Source organism: Tachyglossus aculeatus, chromosome 8, assembly GCF_015852505.1.
Source record: "Tachyglossus aculeatus isolate mTacAcu1 chromosome 8, mTacAcu1.pri, whole genome shotgun sequence".
NCBI classification, from domain to species: domain Eukaryota; kingdom Metazoa; phylum Chordata; class Mammalia; order Monotremata; family Tachyglossidae; genus Tachyglossus; species Tachyglossus aculeatus.
This window is the reverse complement of record NC_052073.1, coordinates 13,787,008-13,808,759: the sequence shown is the minus strand read 5'-3', so window position 1 is coordinate 13,808,759 and position 21,752 is coordinate 13,787,008. Positions and strand designations below refer to the sequence as shown.

At 42.6% G+C, this 21,752-nt stretch overlaps 1 protein-coding gene across 1 annotated transcript; it reads right to left on the bottom strand.

The window, feature by feature from the left end:
• Positions 1-6,333: 6,333 nt before the first annotated feature.
• CASS4 (Cas scaffold protein family member 4) lies at positions 6,334-21,483 on the bottom strand. The gene is made up of 8 exons (XM_038750029.1): positions 21,336-21,483; positions 21,029-21,117; positions 17,239-17,673; positions 13,660-13,764; positions 12,378-12,464; positions 9,886-11,286; positions 7,545-7,622; positions 6,334-6,856 (listed from the first exon to the last, which is right to left on the bottom strand). Exons 1-8 carry the CDS (start codon positions 21,481-21,483, stop codon positions 6,449-6,451), a joined length of 2,751 nt encoding a protein of 916 aa, XP_038605957.1. The 3' UTR covers positions 6,334-6,448.
• Between the last annotated feature and the right edge of the window lie 269 nt (positions 21,484-21,752).

Genomic DNA, 21,752 nt, shown 5'->3' with positions numbered 1-21,752 from the left:
CTTTGTATGGATGTACTTAAGCGCTTACTCTGTGCAGAACACTGTGCTAAGCACCTGGGAGAGTAGAATACAAGACTACAGCAGGGGTGGGGAGCAGGTGGCCATTGTGGGTGGGGTGTGGATGTGGAAGAGAGTTGTCCCAGTGAACCCCAAAAGTCTGGGCAATTGGGTGCTGCCAGCTGAAAGAGCTAGAGCAGTGGAATGGATTTTCCCCGTAAACTCCTTATGGGCAGGGAATGTGTGACGTCATTATTCTGTACTTCCCGAACACTTGGTAAAGTCTGCCACACCAAGTGGCTGTAAGCAAATGCTGCTGCTGCTACAAAATATTGAGACAAATAACTATTTAGTCATGGTAGAGCCACCCTGGCCTTGCTTTTGCCTGCCACATTAGGTGCCAAAGTGCTTGTCTTCTCTCTGAAAAGATGATTCCTTCCCAGCCCCAATTTACCCTTACTTGCATCGCAGTGGAACTGTCTCTCCAGCACTTCTGAGCCATCTAAGCACTTGGCTACTCATACCCCCACGGGTGTAGGTGTATTATATATATATATATAGTAAAGAGAAAGAGAAAATATATTAACACTTCCTCCTTACTCGCCTCCTCAAAAATCTCCAGTGGCTACCAATCAACCTACGCATCAGGCAAAAACTCCTCACCCTGGGCTTCAAGGCTGTCCATCACCTCGCCCCCTCCTACCTCACCTCCCTTCTCTCCTTCTACAGCCCAGCCCGCACCCTCCACTCTTCTGCCTCTAATCTCCTCACTGTGCCTCATTCTCGCTTGTCCCGCCGTCGACCCCCGGCCCGCGTCATCCCCCCTGGCCTGGAATGTCCTCCCTCCACACATCCGCCAAGCTAGCTCTCTTCCTCCCTTCAAGGCCCTACTGAGAGCTCACCTCCTCCAGGAGGCCTTCCCAGACTGAGCTCCCTCCTTCCTCTTCTCCTCCTCCCCCTCCCCCTCCCCCACACCTTACCTCCTTCCCCTCCCCACAGCACCTGTATGTATGTATATATGTTTGTACATATTTAATACTCTTTATTTATTTTATTTGTACATATTTATTCTATTTATTTTATTTTGTTAACATGTTTTGTTTTGTTCTCTGTCTCCCCCTTCTAGACTGTGAGCCCACTGTTGGGTAGGGACCGTCTCTATATGTTGCCAACTTGTACTTCCCAAACACTTAGTACAGTGCTCTGCACACAGTAAGTGCTCAATAAATACGATTGAATGAATGAATGCATTAGATATTGAGGACAGGGAAGACACCGACTAACTTCATTGTACTCTCCCAAGTTTAATACAGTGTTTTTCACAGAAAGTACTCAAAACACACTATGGTGATAGCAGCAGGGACAAGAGGAGGAGCCTTCTTCAGTGGTGTTGCTGCTGTCATCACATGAGTAGCTGAACTAACCTTTCTTGGCCCATTGATGGAAGTGAGCAGGGCTGGGCTGTCAAAGTGGATTTGGTTTTCCTAGGCTGCGGGAAAAGAGAGAGAGGCATCTTTCACTTTGGTCCGGAATCATTCCCCAACTGGTTTGCCATTCTCCGGTGGCCAAAAGCCCGCCCGATGGCCAGCTGGGTTGAAACTGTGGCTGGCTCAGACTGGGCCAAGCATACGCTGGTACTCAACTGGGTGAGAGCTTAAGTTTTTTGTCCATGTAAGGCTCCATGATAGAGAGGTGATATCATTTTTTAGACTAGAAATAATTGCAAAATCCCTGTGTTGAACACCCAAATGAACACCTGTATTTTGAGATTTCTAGACTTCTTGAACCACAGAATATTCCTAGTGTGCAGTGCAATGGTAAAATTGAACTTGATTCCTAGGTCAGTATGTGAAAGAAGATCCAAATAGCTAATCAATGATCTGAAATTGTTATCTAGCCTCAGAAAAAGAGAATAACAGTGAAATGGATTAAAATGAAATGACTTAGTCATGTAGTCCCATTTCCCTCATTTTCTTTCTCTTCTCTCAAATATCAGCAAAAAGTCTTCCTTAGAAACGGTTGGCAAAAATGACAAAACAAACAATAATGTATGAGCAATAATGTATTTTACAAATCATTCAGCAACCAAGGGTGGGGAAATTATCCTTATTGTGCATCTCCTATAGTTCTATTTCCCCCTCAGATTTGAGAATCTCCTCCAGAGACTCCCGTAGGCCCCTTTGCGAGAACTGACATTCATCTAACTGCTTCATGCAGTGCTTCGTGCAGTGGACTGTTTCCAAAGACAAACATATAATGCATTTGGTCAAAAGGCAACCCGGCAAATCAATTCTCTTCCACTTTTTTTTTGTTTCAGGAATGAATAGCCTGCTGCATTTTACACTGGCAAATGCCACCTCCCAACCCCATGCAGGCTCGAAAAGAGGAAGGAAAAGCACATTTTAACTATAAACCTCATTTCTCATTATGAATTGGCCAAGTTACACTTTGTCTTTCAAAACAAAAGCCTTCAGTTCAAGGACATTTGAACTGAAACACAAATATAAACGCATGGTTTGACCATGACCCCCAACTTCTCCAATCCACTGTGGGTTAACTGTAGTGCCTGAGGTTTGAAAACTATGGCAGTTGCCACACTTACTAAGTCTTCAATGGCACAATTAAGGTATATTCCAACTGCCAAAGGGAGAGAGGCAATTTGGTGTAAGTCACGTATTCGTCCAGTATTCTCAGTTCTCAGGTTGTGAGTTGTGGCCCGAGACTGCATTTGCACATAGGGAGGTGTGTGGGGGGGGAAGTGTTGGGGTGGGAGGGGCTGTGCATGTGTGTGAGTCGTCTTTTGGTTGCTCTTTCTGTTCCTGGTACTGCAGGAATAGGAGCCATGTCACAGGTAAAGCTTTACTGAGTTGAGCTACTTCCTCAGAGCAAACTTGGGAATTGCCATATTGCCACATGAAGGAGTAGGGCTGAAAAACTCCAGAGCTTATGTAAACAAACTGGATATGCTTCTCTGCTATTCATCCCCATTCCACTCTCTCTTCTGTGTAGCCTCCCCTACCTCTTCTCAACTTTCAGAACAATGGGAAGGCTGGAGTTGCCACTCTTACTGCGGCAGTGGCTTCGTCTTTTAGGCTCTGAGCCACGGGGACTTGGAAATTCAGCTCCTCAAACCACAATGCTCCAGCCCTCTTGTATATATTATTGTTCTTGTCTTAAATATTGTTTTTGTGTTTTTATTGTTTCATTCTTCCTCATGACTCTGCCACGCATCCCTTCCCCGCCACCCCTCCTTTATTCTTCGATTGTGAGTCCTTTGAGAGCCAGAAACCACATCTAACTTTTACCTTTGTATTTTTTTCCCAGCACTTAGTACAGTGCTTTCCACCAAGTGAAAATTTAGTTACTACAATTAAGGCAGAGTTGGGGATCACCTAACTCACAGAGCAATTGAAATTCATGGAAATACCCTTTTCTGAGTAGCCCAACCAAACAATAGAGTTTATAATCCCCAAATCAAGATGAATGTTTGCAATTTTTGGTTATACCACTATAATAATCTAAAATTAGTAACCTACAGATAGGATCCAGGGCACTGGAGATATGGCTTATTTTTAGATGCTTCTACCCCAGCATGCTCTGTGGCGTGGACTTGGGGTACTTTTTTGAAAGAAAACCATACATCACTACTTTGGTTGGTTAGCTGAAAAAAATCTTTTTAGATCCTTCTGGGTAAAATTGGAGGTGAAACTAACCCACCTGCCATCTGAGCCAGTTTTAGGTATGGCCTGCCTGCTTTCAAGGTACAGGCTATGGAAAAGATGGATGGAAAAAAAATAAGCCTTTTTTCACATGAGGAACCGGGAGAGATGCTGTCCTGCTCCGAGGAGGGAAGAGCCAGACCCACCTTGCCGGAGGGAAGGGCTCCTTTCTGTCCTCTGCCGTTGGTCCCGATGGAAAGAGACTTGTACTTAACTTGTACTTCCCAAGCGCTTAGTACAGTGCTCTGCACACAGTAAGTGCTCAATAAATACGGTTGAATGAATGAATGAATGAATGAATGAAAGAGAGGGATCAGGCCGTCCATCCGTGCCCACCCCCTTGGACACTACCCTTTCACATCCTAGGGCAAGGAGAGGGGAAGGGAGAAAAGGGGGAAAAGACTAACACCTCCCATTCCTACTTCTCCTCCCCATATCTCCAGTGGTGGCAGCAGCTGTTGCTCTGAACAACTTTCAAAGCTATTAAAAGAAGCAGCGTTATATAATATTATCACATGACACCATTCGCTGTGTGATACAATAATGTTACATGTCACATGGGTGTCCCATAAAACCAAGTAACCCTGGGCCCCCAGGAAGGCGGCATTTAATCCGACCCAGATGCTGCCTAGCAGGCAATATGCGGGGAGTGGGTGAGGAAAATCATTAGATGCACAGTGAAGTAGGCTATGTTAATGTGTGATTAAATTGTGTGATTGACTCTGTGTACCAACTGCTCAGGGAGTTCACTTTGTTTAGCTTTTCTGCAAAGAAGGTTGTCGGTCCTTGCTTGAGAGGGGCGAATAGATTTAACGACTGTCGTCAAACATGGCCACCTCTCTGAAAGAATAATATACTCAATGTTCAAACTTCAACTTATTTAAATAGCTTTCTATTTTAAAAGCACTATAAAATATACGGTTGAATATAAAAATGTATTCATACTGCAAAAGAAATTGTCAATATAAAGAATACAATATTTAAAATAAATTACTTGTCAATTCACAAGAACACCAAGGACAGTTACATATTTGGATATATTTTCAAAACAGCAGATGTGCTGAAATAGGGAATGCCATTCTTTGTGTAATTAGTAATTATAAAAATGTGTATCCATCTTAAAAAAGGAAATACCAAAAGAAAAACTTGTATAGAGTAGTACATGGGTATGTTTTTTTAAGAGAAAAGGTAAAAATACCTATTTTAAAGTCATCTTTGAGATCAATTTTAAAATTCACTCCAACAAAATCATATCAAACCATCATGCAGAATGACTTTGAAGAGCTGATTTGTTTGCCTGCTGTAAGTGCTCTGCCCTGTCGAGTTTAACATCCAGGCTTAAATACTGGGCTGTGTGCAGTCTGTCAGACTGGCTAGGGACTAATTGGGACTGGGCCATGGAACCACAGTAAGGGAATGCCTAGCTCTTTTAAACTATTGCGAAAAATGCTGTGGCAATACTTTGGAGGACAAAGATACTACTTAATGGAAAAAGTTAGCAAGTTTGCATAGGGCAAAACCATTGTTTCAAAAAAGAAAAAAAAAATTCATAAACATGTCCGGCTCCCTCTCTACTTAAACCAAAGGGGATTGACAATGGTAAATCTGTAATGTTTCAATTCAACCGAGGCGGCGGTGGCTCTACCATGTTTGTACCTTCCCAAGCGCTTAGTACATTGTTCTGCATATAGTAAGAGCTCAATAAATACCATCGATTGATTGATTTTATGTTCTCTGAGCTGTCTCCCCACTGACCCAGGAGTTTCCTAACTGAGAGCTGGGTCTGGAACTACTAGCGGTTCTGTTCTGCTTCTCTCACCCTCAGGCCACCCTGCTTAGATTCTGGCCACTGCCATGAGGCTTCCCAGGATGGCAGAGGGGCTGGAAACATCCAAAACTCTCATCTGTCAATCAATCACACAAACTTGCCGATATCATATTTCCCAGGAGGGCACTGGATTGAATCAGTGTGGTTCCTTGAACACAATTAACCCCAGTTTCAGTGGGGCATAGTGGAACAAATGCAGAACTGGAAGTCGGGTGATCTGGGTTCTAATAAAGGCTCTGCCACTTGCCTGCTGTGTGACTTCTCAGTGCCTCAGTTTTCCTCATCTGTAAAATGGGGATTCGGTACCTACTCTCCCTCCTTCTTATGCTGTGGGACCGAGATGGTACATGATTTGATTGCATTGTATCTACCCCACCATTTAGCACATTACTTGGCACTCAGTAAGCACTTGACAAATACCACATATTATTATTATCACTACTACTACTAATGCATGGAATTCTCCAGATACGGATTGGTTGACTTGGAGAATTACACTTGCCCTGTAGAACTTCAGGTGAAAAGAAGAATTTTTCACTAATAAACTTATTTTCAAAAATACGCTTCAGCCCATGTAGCCCCAGCCACTGACTACGTGAAGTCTGACTTCTTGGCACTATAGACTTTCTCATATGATTTATTCCCCATAAACCATCCGACCAGAGAATCCAGACCCAAAGAATCGGTTTGGGCATCTGAGCTATTTGGTTGCATTGCCTGCAGAATAAATCCCCCAGATAAATTCCTCAAGCCCTCACTTTGTTTGGACCATGCAGATCCAACACCGTTAGCTACTCAGACAGAACCAGAGGTAAATTCTAGAGGGATTGTGAAGTGAGGGAGATGGGACAACCTTGGGGCGGCTGTTTCGAAAGTGAGAAAACCATATGGCTTTAAGAACATCTTATTCCAGAGTCTCTCGGAACTGCAGTATGTGCTTTGTCAGATTTTCTGCCGCAGCCTGAAGTTCTCCCATGGCTTCAAAGTTAGGATGCTGTACAGCAGCATTCTTCGTGGCCACAGCCAGATTCTTCAACAGACTACAAAGCTGACTGCTATTGCAAAGAATCTCATTCCGCACATCCTTCTCCTGGGTCTCCTGGCAGAGGGCATCTACCAGCTTTTGTCCTACCATAATGATCAGTTTGCTCTGAGCGATGAAAGTTTCGGGTGGCTGATTACTGCTAAGGCTACTATTAAACACACTGATGGCCTTAAGAAGCCCACTGAAGTAGAGTCTGCAGTGTTCTGAAAGGTTAACTTTCTTCTTTGAGTCCTGTTTACTCGGAGCTTTGTGCTTGGTCAGGAAGACCTACAGAGAAACAAAGAAAACAAAAATGTCTTCAGTTAGGGAGAGTTGTTTCTTCTTTCCCAGTCTCGTATTTAAGGCTGGCAATTTTGGTATTTTTAAAACTAAAATGTAAGAAATTAAATCGTTTGAGCCCTAGTTATCCATATCTACCCAAGGGCATTCAGCACAGTCCTTGGAAATGTTAGTAAGCACTTAACAGATACCCCTTTTTAATTTTTTGAAATGTTAAATAATGTGAAAGGACTTCTGGACTCCATGGAAGCTTGCTGTTTTTTGAATCCAGTGATTTAGGGTTTGGTCAACAGTGAAAATAAGCATAATAAATAAATGAAATTCTGATCCATAATTCATCTTTCTGCAGACAGGCTGGGTTACCAATAGAGTTAGTGCAGGTAGGTTAAATTGATATTAAGGTCTGAGAACCTTAGCGTGGCTTAATGGGTAGAGCAGAAGGACCTGGATTCTAATCCCTGCTCCAACACGTGTCTGCTGTGTGACTTGGGGCAAGTCACAATGTTTCTGTGCCTCAGTTACTTCATCTGTAAAATGGAGATTAAGACATGGACTGTGTCCAACCTGATTGACTTGTATCTACCCCTCCGGTTAGTACAGTGACTGGCACATAGTAAGCACTTAACAAATACCATAAAAAAGTGGAAACAATGGCAAAAAAATACAAGCACGGTACCTTTCTTTTCGAGTCTTTGTTCCTTGCTGTCTCTTGATTCAAAATGGGTTTTTGTTCCTGTACCAGACTAAATGACTTCTGAAATGTGAAATATTTTGAATTATTCTTTTAGCCTTTAAAAGTTCTTTTTATTCCCTTTAGTTCCTTTAGAAATCATTTTTCATACAACCTGGGAAGTTAATTACTCCAGACCCACTGTTGATTATTCAGCTACAGATGCTTCTACTGCCAGGAGATGTAACAGTCTGTTCTCCGGCAGCCAATATGCTGTCGGGTGTGTGCTTTTTCTCTTCAAAGCTACCATTCATGGTGTCTATGTCTATGGCTTCTAAAATAAATGTAAATTAATTTAAATAATGGGTTAAAGGAAGACTTTAATAGTCAGGGACTGAACTTTTTCAACATAAGTTCCATCCACTGTGGCAAAGGGACGCTTTGCTTCTGGCAGGGCTCGCTCTCAGCCTAGCCGACCTTCCAATCCCTTTCTGTGCTCAGCATAGCTCCCCTCTAGACTACAAGTTCCCTATGGAAATGGGACTCTACCTAACAACTCGACTGTATTATATGTACTTTTCCAAGCAGTACAGTGTTTGGCACACAGTGGATTCTCAACAAATTCCACCGATCAATTGACTGCAACTGGAAGGGGAAGTACATCGTGATCATGAAGAAGCTCACTGAGGACAAGGAATGTGTCTACCAACTCTGTTTTATTGTTACATTATACTCTCCCAAGCGCATAGTACAGTGCTCTGCACACAGTAAGTGCTCAATAAATATGATTGATTGATTGATTGAAGATCCACCTCCCCAGCGGAGCAGGAGAGGAAAGGGAGAAAAAGAATAATAGTGCAACAGAGAGAAGAAAAATTTAAAAAGAGACAAAATTAAGCAGCAGATTAAATGAGAAAAATGATAGGGCAGGAAAGATGCAAAAAGGAAATAAAAAGACATAAATAAAACAGGAGGAAGAGAGGGAAAAAAAAGATCATTGGTCAAGAAAGAGAAGCAAAAAGGGGAAACAAAAAAGAGACAAAAATAAAACCATCCAGATGCCTAGGGGAAGAAAAAAAGAAGGAAGAGATAAAAAAAAAACAGTGGAAAACACAGGAAAAGGACGTCACAAATAAAAATAAATATGTGGGGGTGAGGGAGAAGTTGAGGAAAGAATGGATGAGTAGAAGAGGCATCCGAGGAAAAAGAAATAACAGAAATATGTGAAAGAAAGTGTGTCAGTCAATGTGGGAAAGAGACCAGGGATGAGAAAAAGTGAGTGAATCAGATCCCCAGAGCCAGTGGGAGAGATTCATTCATTCATTCAATCGTATTTATTGAGAGCTTACTGTGTGCATAGCACTGTTCTAGGCACTTGGAAAGTACAATTCAGCAACAGATAGAAACAATAATCCCTACCCAACCACGGGCTCGCAGTCTAGAAGGGGGAGACAGACAATAAAACAAAACAAGTAGACAGGCATCAAGAGAGATATGAGGGAGGTTACAGATGTGGAAAGGTGGGATGCGGAAGGTTTTCTGAATTTGATTATTCAATAACCTTCGATTATTTATATTTACTTGAAGGCTTTTACCTCTTTTCTGAAGCCTCACCACCCTCTCTGGCCCCTCACCCCGCTCACCCCCAAACTTCTTCCTCTCCAGCTTTGATAAACCCTACTTCTTGGAAGCCCTTGCCCTCCAGAGGTCCTGCCCAGTAACCCGTTTTTTCCTAGGAAAATATTTTAAAAAAGAGCAGAGGTTTCCATAAATCCACAGTCAGTAAGACTCCGGGATCATTCAGCCCCATTTGCCCTTATGGTTCTAAATGTAGTGATGGTTTAATTAATACAGATCACCATTTTTGGCTGAGAATTTCAAGTTCTGAAAAACGTTTTCACTCTAATTCAACTTTTTAAAAGAACCAGGCTTGTCAGCTTGGTTTGGAAAGCAACTGGCCTAGTGTTAAGAGCACAGAACTGAGAATCAGAGGACCTGGGTTCCGGTGCCGGCTCTGCTCTACTAGCTGGCTTTGTGATGTTGGGACAGTCACTTAAACTTCTCTGTGCTTCTATTTCCTCATCCATAAAATGGGGATTCAATATCATTCTCTCTCCTACTTAGACTGTGAGCCCTCATAGAGGGACAGGGACTGGGTCTGACCTGATCATCTTGTATCTACTCAGTGCTTGGTTCTTTGTTTGACATGAAGTAAGCACTTGATAAACGTTACACTTATTATCAGTAGTGAAATTTGGCTACCAGCCAGGCTAAAATTCTTAAGTAGTCATATTTGTTCTCCTTTTCGCTTCATGGGATTCTAGGCATCATGTCACTGGCTACATACCTGTGATTCAACATTTTCACAGATATTTCCCCTGTTTCCACTTGAGATGTCAGAAGAGGGTTGACTTTCCCTTGGTGTGGTGAGGGAAATATTATTTTGGTGTGAATCAATTTCTCTCCTCCTGGGAAGCTGGATGCATTTCACGATTTTGTACTCAGTGCTGATGTTCAGATTTGAGGGCTCTTCTTTCTTCTGTTTCGGTTTAAAGAGGAGCTTCCCATTAGCCACGATGATGGCCGCAAAGCGCTTAATATCTTCTGGAATGGTGCGGGCCACCATGACAAATCTATCTAGGTCATCCGGGTTGTTCTGAAGTTTGTCTGTGATAAGGACATCCAGGGACCAGTTGCAGTTGTTCAGAGCCTCCTTTGTCTCTAGGAGAATCTGGTAGGAGTCAGAAATAATCTGTAGTTGCTTTTTTATTCTTGTTTGTAGGTTACTATCTGTGAGGTTGTCAGCGTTCATACTGATATCCCGGGCAAAATCCAGGAATTCTCCCAGAGATTCTTGGATATGATCAGCAGCCCTGTGGATTTCATCGATAGTGGCCTTCAGATATTCACTGAATCTCCACTTACTACTCACAAAGATCATTAAGCTAGCTATTGAACTAGCCACCCTGTGCTGCAAGCCTGTCATGGTTTCTTTGGCCAACTCAAGGTCCAGGGCAGCAGCCTCTTTAACTTGGTCTTCTGATGGGGAAACAGGTGAGGAATCAGTCGAAGAGGATGAGCAGGTAGAAAGCGTGCTGGCCCTGCTGTCTAGACTGGAAATGGAGAGTCGGTCACATTCGGATGGCTTAGAGGCCGCCGATTTAGTATCTTTGGCCAGCCAAGAAGGAACTGCGTAAGCAAAATTTTCAGAAGGCCCATCACTTGTTCCAGGCTCTTTCCTCTGCGTGGAAGCAGGGGGCATCCCTTTTGGGATATCATAAATGTTTTGCTTGGTGTTCTGTTGTTCGACCCGAGGAATCAGAAAGCTGGGAGGAACATTGTAGTCCCCACTCGGCTGTAAGAGTATTGCATCCCTGGAGGATGGAATGTCGTAGATGGGAAATTCCTGCAAAGAGATCTTTTTCTGCACTGAAGGAACAGTGCATGTTTGTGGATTGAACAGCTTCTCTTTGCTTTTGGGAGAATTATGTAAACCGGATGGATATCTGGCAGGGGGAACATCATAAAAAGGTGTTTGTTTTTCTGGTGAATTCAACGGAGAGGCCTGCTTCAGATCTGTTTTTTCTGGTGATGCTGGAACATCATAAATCCAGCCTGGTTTCCGAGGAGTTGGCAAAGTGTTATAATATTTGACACATTTCCTCAGAGACCTTATTGGTGAACAAATAACAGAGGTTGCATCTCTTTGAATGGGGCCTCTTGCGATTGCAGGGGGAACATCATATGCCTGTGAAAACACCACACGGAGATTACAAGGTGAAGATCATTCTAAAAATTGCTTCCTGCTGACTTGAAATTGGCTTAGGAGATTGTGAATATGAAACAACTAACATTTCCAACCAGGTGTAGGTAGGACTGGTATAAGGTATGAGTGTGAAGTGGTATTAGGGTTATATATGAGGTATAGGTATAAGTGTTGAGCTAATGAGCTTGGGTTTAGATCTTCATAAAGGCCCCTTTGCACTTTGCTAAAAATTGCCCCAGGGTAGTGAGTGAAATCACCCATACTGTTTTCACAGCTCCACTGCTGTCCTTCTTGGGGCAGTTCAATTGGGAGGGCAAAGAGGGTGACCACATTTAGCACCCCAGTAATAATAATGATGATATTTGTTAAGTGCTTACTATATGCTGAGCACTGTTCTAAACCCTGGGGTAAATACAAACTTACCGGGTTGGACAAAGTGCCTGTCCCAGATGGTGCTCACACTCTAATCCCCACTTTTTATAGATGAGATAGCTGAGGCACAGAGAAGTGAAGTGACTTGCCCAAGAGGTAGAGCCAGGATTAGAACCCAAGCCCATGCTCTATCCAGTAGTCCAGGCTGCTTCCTTAAAAATTGGTCTTTATCATCTTCCCTAAATCAGACTCCTGATAGCCATTCCCTTGCCCCCAATGGGACAGTGTACTGGGTTGTATTCTTTTAATTCTTTAATTCCTTAATTCAAATTAATAGAGAAGCAGCATGTCCTAGTTGATAGAGCACTGGGCTGGGAGTTAGAAGGATCTGGATTCTAGTCCCAGCTCCGCCATTAGTCTGCAATTTGACCTTGGGTGAGTCACTTAACTTTTCCTCGGTTACCTCATCTGTAAAACGGGGGTTAATATTGTGAGTCTCATGTGGGACAGAGATTGTGTTCAACCTGATTAGCTTGTCTTTACCACAGTGCCTAGCATATAGTAAGGGCTTAACAAATACCATAATGCAAACACAATGAAGTCAGTTTCTTAATATTATTTTATTCCTCTGTTTTGTGCCAGCTGGACAGATGTTTGCTATCTGCTAGTCCATGACCTAGCATTCTGGGGATTATACTTACACTGCTTTTTAGAGCATCTGGCTGAACACTGATTCTTGCCTTATCTGGGCCAGCTGGAATATCATACACTTGATGCTGCTCCAGTTCCTAGAGAGAAAGAGAGAAAACAAATGTGATCTTTTCTGGTTGCAGGTAGGATGTCCCAGAGACAATCAAATGATTTTTTTTTCTTTTTAAGAAAGCAAAGATGCCTGAGACCTTCTGATTTGCTTCCATTTCACCCTGAGTTAAAATTCTCCTGATACTCATACAGAGCACATTAAAGTTTAAATTAAATGGCAGAAACTATAATAATAACAATAGTAATGATAATGATCGTAATGATGATGATGATGGTATTTGTTAAGAGCTTACTATGTGCCAGGTACTAAGAGCTGGATTGGATACAAGCAAATAAGGTCAGATGCAGCCCATGTCCCAAGTGGGGCTTACAGTTACAATTCCCATATTACAGATAAGGTAACTGAGGCACAGAGAAGTGACGTGACTTGCTTAAGTTTACACAGCAGACAAGTGGCAGATCCGGGACTAGAACCCAGGTCCGTGCTCTAGCCGCTTACACTTTCTCCTCCAAGTTTCCCCTTCTTTAATACGTCAGCCAAATGGAGAGCCAATGAGCCTTTATTTACTTGAACTAGTACTTAACCCTTCACTTCATCTATACTGTAAGCTCACTATGAGCAGGGAACATGTCTGCTAATATTGTTGCATTATATTCATTCAATCATATTTACTGAGTGCTTACTGTGTGCAGAGTACTGTACTAAGCACTTGGAAAGTACAATTGGGCAACATATGGAGACAGTCCCAACCCAACAACAGGCTCTGCAGTGTTCTGCACATAATAAGCGCTCAATAAATGCCATTGGTTGCTCGATTGATTCCCGAGACCACAATTAATGTTTGAATAGAAGCATTTTTACACCACTGCCTTTTCTAATGAAAAAAAGGGATGGGGCAGAAACATTTGGAACTTTGGTGTGCTGAATTTGGAAGTATTAAATCGTGCTAGAGTAGTAGTATAGTATTTATTAAGCACTCACTGTGTGTAGAGCTCTGTACGAAGTGTTGGGAGAGAATACACCGGTGGGAATTGGCCAATCCTGTGTTTGGCCCTTGACATTGGGTCCAGAATCTCACTTTTCAGAGCTCTGAGCACTCAGTGAGCTATAAATACTGGAATCTGAACTGCAATGATTAGGTTGGGCTTCCCTAGCTTTTGTAAAGATTAGTTAAGGGCATTTCTTCTGGGAATTAGAACTTGATCAAAAAATTGTCTCACCTTAGGGAACAAGGGCCCAGTGCACTGTTGTGATGGAACATCATATATCTTGGTGTGAATAGTTGGTAATGAGGCCCGGGTAGGCCTAGGGAGAGTAAAAAGGGCCTTTGGAAGAAAATTCAGAAAAATGTTAGAAAGGAGAAAGTTTTTGAGGCTCACAAAAGGTGTATCAGAGTTATAGTTAAAACTAATTAAGACTGCATTAATGCACTCCCAAATAAAATACCATATTACAAAAAAGAGCTTCATGGTAATGACACCTGTATGACTTTTCTATTTAGATAAAATCCTTCACTCTCCAGAATGAATGCAACCTAGAAGATCAAAACTTTTCAGAAGTGCCACATTTTGGAAGCACTACTGACACAGCATTATCCACATTCAGCTCATGCCAGGAGCTGCCAAGTACAGATTTATGGACTTGGGTTCTTTAATCCAGTTTTCTGCATTGTAGCCTGGGGCATAAGTTAAAAAGAAAATTTTAAAAAGTTCTTCAGCAGATTTCCCATCTCTTAAAAAAATCAGTCAATCAGTGGTATTTATTGAGTATTTACTCTGTGCAGAGAACTGTACTAACCACTTAGGAAAGTACAATACAAGAGAGTTGATAGATGTGATCCCTGCCTACAGAGAGTAGTCAGTCTACAGCAGCTACTGAAACTATTTAAGGATTGAGGGAATCATAGAGTATAATTGCACATTAACATAAGTACTGTGGGGCTGGGTTGAATCTCAAAGTCCTTAAGGAGTACACAGCCAAAGAAGTCTAAATCTTTCATCTCCCCAAAAGCCCAGCTCCTCTCCTGCAGCTACAGCAGCTGCAAAAAAAAAAAAAAAAGCCAGCGACAGAAACATGGCAGGAGGCTTTATTGACCCCCTTTTTTTTTTTACCCTCTACTAAGTGAATAGCACCCAGTGACAACTCAGGACTCATTGTCAGCTGTCAATCAAGCCCACATGATTTAAATAATCAACTAAGCTCTAGTGACCTGATTTTAGCAGGATATGTCATAAAGACCAGTAACATCAATTAAATCTTCAACAAGAGCCAAGGGCTTTTAGGAAAGCAGCTTGGCCTAGTGAGAAGAGGACAGGCCGAGGAGTCAGGAGAACAGGATTCTAATCCTGGCTCCACCACTTTTCTGCTGTGTGACCGAGGGTAAATCACTTAACTTCCCCGTGCCTCAGTTTCCTCATCTGTAAAATGGAGTTTAAATACTACTCATTAGTTGGACTGGGAACCCCATGTGGGACAGGCACTGTGCCCAACCTGATTATCTTATATCTACCCCTACACTCAGTACAGTATGTAGCACATAGTAACCGCTTAACAAGTACCATAATTATTGTTATTATCATTTACTGAGGAAACTTCTCAAGAGAGTGTAAGAAGACAGGACTGATCACAAAAATGCCCAGCCTCTCTAGGAAAGCATAGAGAGGGCAGAGGGAAGCAAGCTATTTAAGAATCAGGATGAGAAGCCTGAGATGGCAAAAAGGCAGGGGAAAAATAAAGACTAGCAGATTGGACCCCAAATTAAGGAACAAAACCAACACAGAAGGAATTTGGTCAGTATGTGGATCTACTGCCCTGTGAAATCTAAAATCGTGCCCTTCCTTATTTTTACTTTTTTAGCTGGAACCTAGACCATAAACATTTAGTTCAAGTTCTTTGAATTATGAAAAGATTGAAGTCAACTGAACACCTACAGTAACCAAAAGAAACTGAAAGAAAACCAAGACCACACTCTGTGAGTGAAACTACACAGGATAGCTTGTCTTCTTGTCTCAGGATGACTTGACTTTAGAAACCTGAGCGGTCTCAGTGCCTCTAAAATTTTCAGAGAAGGAAAGTCCACCACTTTATTCAGTCAGCCTTTTCAGTGTTCAAAATCCTAAACCAAAGAGATGCAACATTTTGAGATCACAAAGTACAGGACGGAATGTGAGGGGATTGTGGATAATGTCAACACTTGCCCAGAAACTGCCTGCACGATTGGAAGACTGATCCGTATTCTTTGCCTCACTCCCTAAATACTGTCGGGATGGAGCTGACAGCAGGAACCTTTAAACAGCAAATGCTTTATTTCCACTTCTGCCAGAAAATTATGCTTTAAGTACAGGGAAATTGGCTAGAAGTCCTCTGATGATCCAGTTAAGGTCTAATGTCACCTATTCAGAGGTGATAAATGCCATCTGTGATATAATATGCCTGAGAAAGCAGTGAAGGAGATGGGGGGGGGGGGGGGCATCAGGAGGAAAATGACAGAGAAGTTAAGAAAATAAGGAAAGAGAGGAGACCTAAAACTGGAAGCCCGAATGTCAACCTCAGGAGTAAGTCTCTAGCTTCCGATGAATTCTGGTTTCTGGATTCCTTTGCTATGGCTTTTATTTTCAGACCTAAAACCCTCTCTCCAACCACTGACTTGTAATCTAGTGTAAACTGTTAGTAGTTATTGAAAAAAACCAAAAAGACACAGGTGCCATACTAGGAAAAATTGCATTCTGGGGAATAAAATTCTATATTCTTCCCAATATGCAGGTAGATATTTCCTAGAGGGAGATTTAGGAATCTCAAGGGGAAGTTAGGTATGGTTAAAGGTAGACCCTAGATATAAGGGTCCATTGCAAGGAAAGTGTCAAACGTTTCCTTCGGTCCTCTAGTCGACAGTGGCCAAGATAGAACATGAGGCTGGAGGAACTATTTGTCTGACTCAGGAATGGCATTTCTTATATTCTTTTGCTTTCAATCTTGTATTTTCTTACCAACGGGAGAGCAAACCACAAACTCTGCCTTAAGCAGTACTTAATGTTGGCTGTCTTTTCGCTAAGAATCTTTGATATGTTCAAGGAAAGGGCAGACAAAATAGCCAGAATCCTAGTCAAGAAGGGAAGAAATGAAAAATATTGAAAGGGCCCAGCAATAGCTCCTCATTTTCTTTCAATAGAGTCAGTGACGATCTTATAGTAGCTTTAGCCAGCTGCCAAAGAACAGCTGAGCCTGCCAGGAGCAATACCAGTTGCTCCGGAGTATCTAGGAAGGGAGATATGGTGTAGTTCAAATTGACTAGCCCTTTAAATCGGGCTGACTACTGCCTGGAGGGTTTTTTTTCTTTTAAGTGGGTGCAGATCGGTGCAGACCGGCAGAGCAGTTGTTCTCTGCAACAACTGTGTTGTTATGCACGATGCCACCCAGGGAAACACAAAATTGAAACTATGTAAAGACCTCAAATAAACTTCCTAATTTTAAGAAAATGTTTAAAGCTGAATATGAAAGAAGCACTGAAGTGCTATTAGTAAGCATCCCCAGAATACCCAGTGGATAAACTAGTGCACAAACTCTGGAAAACAGCCTGGGACCCCTTCACTTGCCTAAGTAATACCCCAATCTGCACCTCTTCAGGACCGTCATTATGCATTGCATTCTGGGCCCAGAACAGGCTCTGGAGAATAAAGAGTGGAATCTCAGAGATCACGGTAATAGCTAGGAGATAAACATTTCACTAAACATTTTTCAACAGTCAGGACTTCGGCACAATTTCCCAATCATCAACTTCACCGTTTAGCCAAAAATCTTACCTGCTTGGCAAGGCCGACGGTCCGCTCACTGAATATTTTTGCAGAAGTCAAAGGTTCTGGTAGTTCATATACTTGATAAGTAGCTGGAGACAGTTGTGGAGAGGGCTTCTTGACCCAGCCAACCATCTTTTCGTACACACCTGCTGGAGGGGAAGGCTTGAGCTCAGATGGCACCTGGTAGGAGTTCTGTGGGCTGGAGGATGATCCTTCCAAGGCCCCCGGAGGAGGAGACAGCCTGCCAGCCTGGGTATCAGAGAGAAGCTGGAGCCGGTTAGCGGGAGCCAGTCCCTTTCTCCCATGGAGAGAACACTTCCACCATCCCTCACTCTCCGGGACGTTCTTTTCCAGAACGTTAAGGATGTCTCCTCTGCAGAAGGCTAGCTCATCAGCACACTCAGCCTGGTTGTCATATAACGCCTTTGCTAAGATATTCTGCTGCGGGGGGAAAAAAGCAACAATGGAAATACAGCTGTAAAATCTGTTTGGGAGGTGGGACCAATTGAAAATATTCACTCTGCCCTACACTCAGTTCTTTTTTTTATTCCATTTTCAACTGAACATTTAGTTTCTGTATGCGTTATGCATTTATTGCTGTTGAGACTCTCACTAGTGCAAAGGTATATCATGGTGCATTTGAGCACTAGAGGAGTTCCAGCTATACTTTTAACAGCTGAGGGGGGCTTACTTTTCTGCAGGAAGTTTATGGTTCAAAACTATAAATGAGCCAGCACTTTCTCTCCCCTGTTTCTATATGAGGAACATCCTTCCTCCCAAGCCAGTGAAGACTCTAATGGTTCTAATGGAGGCTTGATGATAAGTCCAAGTTAAAAACCCTTAGGATTCATGAAACCATGGGACCAAATCACACCTTTGGCTCCTGTGAAACTTCAGAACTTGTCAAATGGTGGGGTATCTTTTAGCTGAACCTTTAATCCCCGAATTCAGAATTAGTTGGGTTTGGTTTTGGTGGCTAGGTTTCACTGCCTGAGAACATGACCTATGTGAACATTCAATCAACATATTTGTTCAATTTAAGCCAAATGAGATCAAGAAAAGACCATATACGCTCAATGATCAGTGGCGATAGGTAAAGGGAAAGCATGAGTAATTTAAATCTAGAGATAATTACAAATATTTTATTGTAACTGCATCTGTTCATCACCAAGCTTCCAGCAGAGTGGCTAACAAGGACAGTTTTGATTTTCCCTTAGTTTTTCTACCTACTCCAGTGGAGATTAGGTGAAAAACCCAAATCCACTGTGCATTAAAGAAAAATGAATCAATCAATCATCTGTTCAGCACTGTACTAAACACTTGGGAGAGTACAATATGAGAGAATTGGTAGCTCTGTTCCCCACCCACAGGGGCTTACCATCAAGAAGGGAAGCCAGGGGTCCAGCTAATTGCTAAATGGACTAGCTGAAAATTGTTTCTGGGAGAGTTTGGCGGAAATGTTGAGAAACTTTTTGGGAAAAAGAAATGTGTCTTTTGCTAACTGTCCTATTGGTATGACTTTATCTAATAAGGGAAATAAAAAAACCCCTTCCCTTTCCCATGAAATGAATTTGAAGTAACACTTGCTCTTGAAATCAGATTCCTCATATTCCTAACCAGAGCAACTGCTGTGCTACAACAGCTGGTTTGAAGTACCAGGAGAAAGAACAGCTCAGCTGATTGGAGTGGCCTGTTGTTGATAGAAATGTCTTCTCAGCAATGGGCCTGAAACAATGGGTCCTTTATGTGACCCAGCTTCATCAACTCTTACAGTATTCACAGCTGCCCCCTGAGATGGATATCGACAGTCTTTATTTTGGGACATCTTGATGATCATTGTCATGTTGCTGTTGCCTAGACCATAATAACCCAAATCTTCCAGCTGATACAACTTCAAAATGACTATACATCCTCTTGAAAGGTGTTAGATCCAACTCCAGAGGAGGGACAGACACACCTACAATCCTCCCAGGTTCCTTTTTTTTCTTTCTAACTGACAGAGAAGTTAGCTCCATGGCAAGCATTGGAGTCTGTGGAAAGTGTGGTCAGGGAAAAGGCGGAAGGCAGGAAAAAATGGCATAGGTAATGAAGCAGGGATGAAGGGGGGGCAAAGGCAAACAGCATAGCCTATTGGATAAAGTACAGGCCTGAGAGTCAGAGGACCTGGAATCTAATCCCAGCTTTGTCACTTCCCTGCTGGGGCAGGGACCTGGGGCCTGGGGCAAGTCACTCAGCTTCTCTCTGCCTCAGTTTCCTCAACTGCAAAATAGGAATTGGATATCTGTTCTCCCTTCTACTTAGACTGCAAGCTCCATTTGGAACAGGGACTCTATCTGGCTTAATTAACTTGCTTCTAACCCAGTGTTTAGAACAGAGCTGGTCACGTAGTAAGCACTGAACAAGTACCACAGTGAAAAAAAAATAAAAAGGAGGGAGGGAAAATGTGGCAGGTGTATGGAAGGGATGAGGATGTGGAGGATGGAAGAGTTTATAAGGCAGGAGTGATGCTACTCAATCCAAAAATTGGTCATTTGACTCTGCCCATTTCAAACTGCAGCAGAAGTCAATGTCTTTTAATGAGGTCAGTGACTTTCAGGAGGTTGTAATAGTAAGAGTAGTTCAAAAGAGAGTAAATTGGAAGAGTGGTTCAAAAGGCAAAGGAACGCTACAGATGAGACCTGTCTGTAATCTACTGCCTCTTTTGACAAAATGTTTTCTGCAAATATCATATTTGAAATAGAAAAGGTCAAATATTTGAACTAAACTTAGTCTGATGCATTTTCAAGGGCAATCTTTAGAACTCACAAAAGAAAATATTTCCCTTTTCAGCTGAAAGTCAATCTAAAGAAATCCCAGCTGTAGGTCAGGGTCCAATGCTGTGGTTTTAAAAGGTTTCTTTTTTATTATTAGCATTTTCATTTGCAGCCATTAAAAAACCATCCAATGTGGTCTTTGCCAAATGAATTTACACAATTCCTGTCTAACCAGGTACTGACTGAGGTTGTCCAAAAGGCAATTGGTGCCAAACAACACACATGAAATCAGCAATAGCCTACTGGAAAGACCAGGGAACTGGGAGTCAGGAGATCTGGTTTCTGCTCCCTGGGCAAGTCACTTAACTTCTCTGGGCCACAGTTTCCTCATTGGGAAAATGGGGATATTAAGAACTGTTACCTCTTAGACTGTGAATCCTGTGTGTGCAGAGACTGTCTGGTCTGATTATCTTATTACCCCAGTGCTTGACACATAGTAAACGTTTAATAAAAAGCATCATTACTCTTATTTCACACTCCAAGGGTGCTTGATAGGCATGAGAAGAGGAGCGAGTGGGATGGATCTCTAGGCAAGTATAAACTGAGGTTGATATGCCAAGGGCCAAGAAATGATAGTTAAGGTTATAAACATTTCTGAGTTCCTTCAATTGCACCACTTGTAAAAGCAATTTTAATGGGAGACAGGGTGTCTGGGGAAACAATCCGCATTTGTATATTATGGAATTCAGAGCCTCATCATAATCAGATTATCATTTGGATGGCAGGCAATGAATGTCTGTACTTTTAAAATCAGTACTGCAATGGGGAATGAAGATGAGTAGGACAACTAAGGCGAGCTCAAGTAGAAGTTTTTCTAAAAAGGGTACCGGCCACTCTGACACAGCAGACCCTGGAGGGCAGTGTATGGAGGGAAAGCATTGTTAGGGGATTTTTGTGCAATATGACAAGTAGGCAATCTGCAATTTCAGTGCAAGTGCATTCACAAATAGGATCCATGATTTCTGAATCCAAAACTAAGGTACCTTTTGTAATAGGACTGCAGCCCTGAGCAACCTTCTCCAGGCATTTCTTTTTGGTGAGTTACTGTAGCTTGACTCTTGCTGTTGCATTTCTATTGAACAAGCACAGCACCTTTTCCTATCCAATTTGTGACCTAAGTGGCATCTTTCTCGATCTCACTTCTTGCACTTGTGACCTCTTGTTTCTAGTCACAGCTTCACTTTAGTGGGTTTTGTATTAAGACACCTTGTTACCAAAAGACAACTTCCCTTTCAAGGGCACGGGAGGACAGAAGTGCCAACTTTCCATTCTGAGCACAGGGGTAAATACCGGAGTGGGACTTCAAAGGGCAGGTGAAGAAGACAAGGCAGGAAAGAGACCTGGCCAGACCCCCAGAGACACTTCCAGGCACACAGAGATCCAGAGATGCAGCGGGAAATGCATCTCGTAACACACTCAGAGCAGAGACCACCGCCATGGTGCCACAGAGACCATAGCCAGACACAGATCTGGAAAGGAGAAAACAGAGAGAGAGCGAGAGAGGAGAGAGACAAAGATAGGTTGCCCAGGCCCCAACCTGCTCTAGCTTCCTGGTCAACTATAAGAGACGACCAGAAGCAGAGTTAATCGATCAGTCAATCATAGTTATTGAGCACTTACTGTGTGCAGGGCACAGTACTAAGCACTTGGGGGAATACAACACAACAATAGAACAGACACATTCCCTGCCCACAACCAGCTTACATT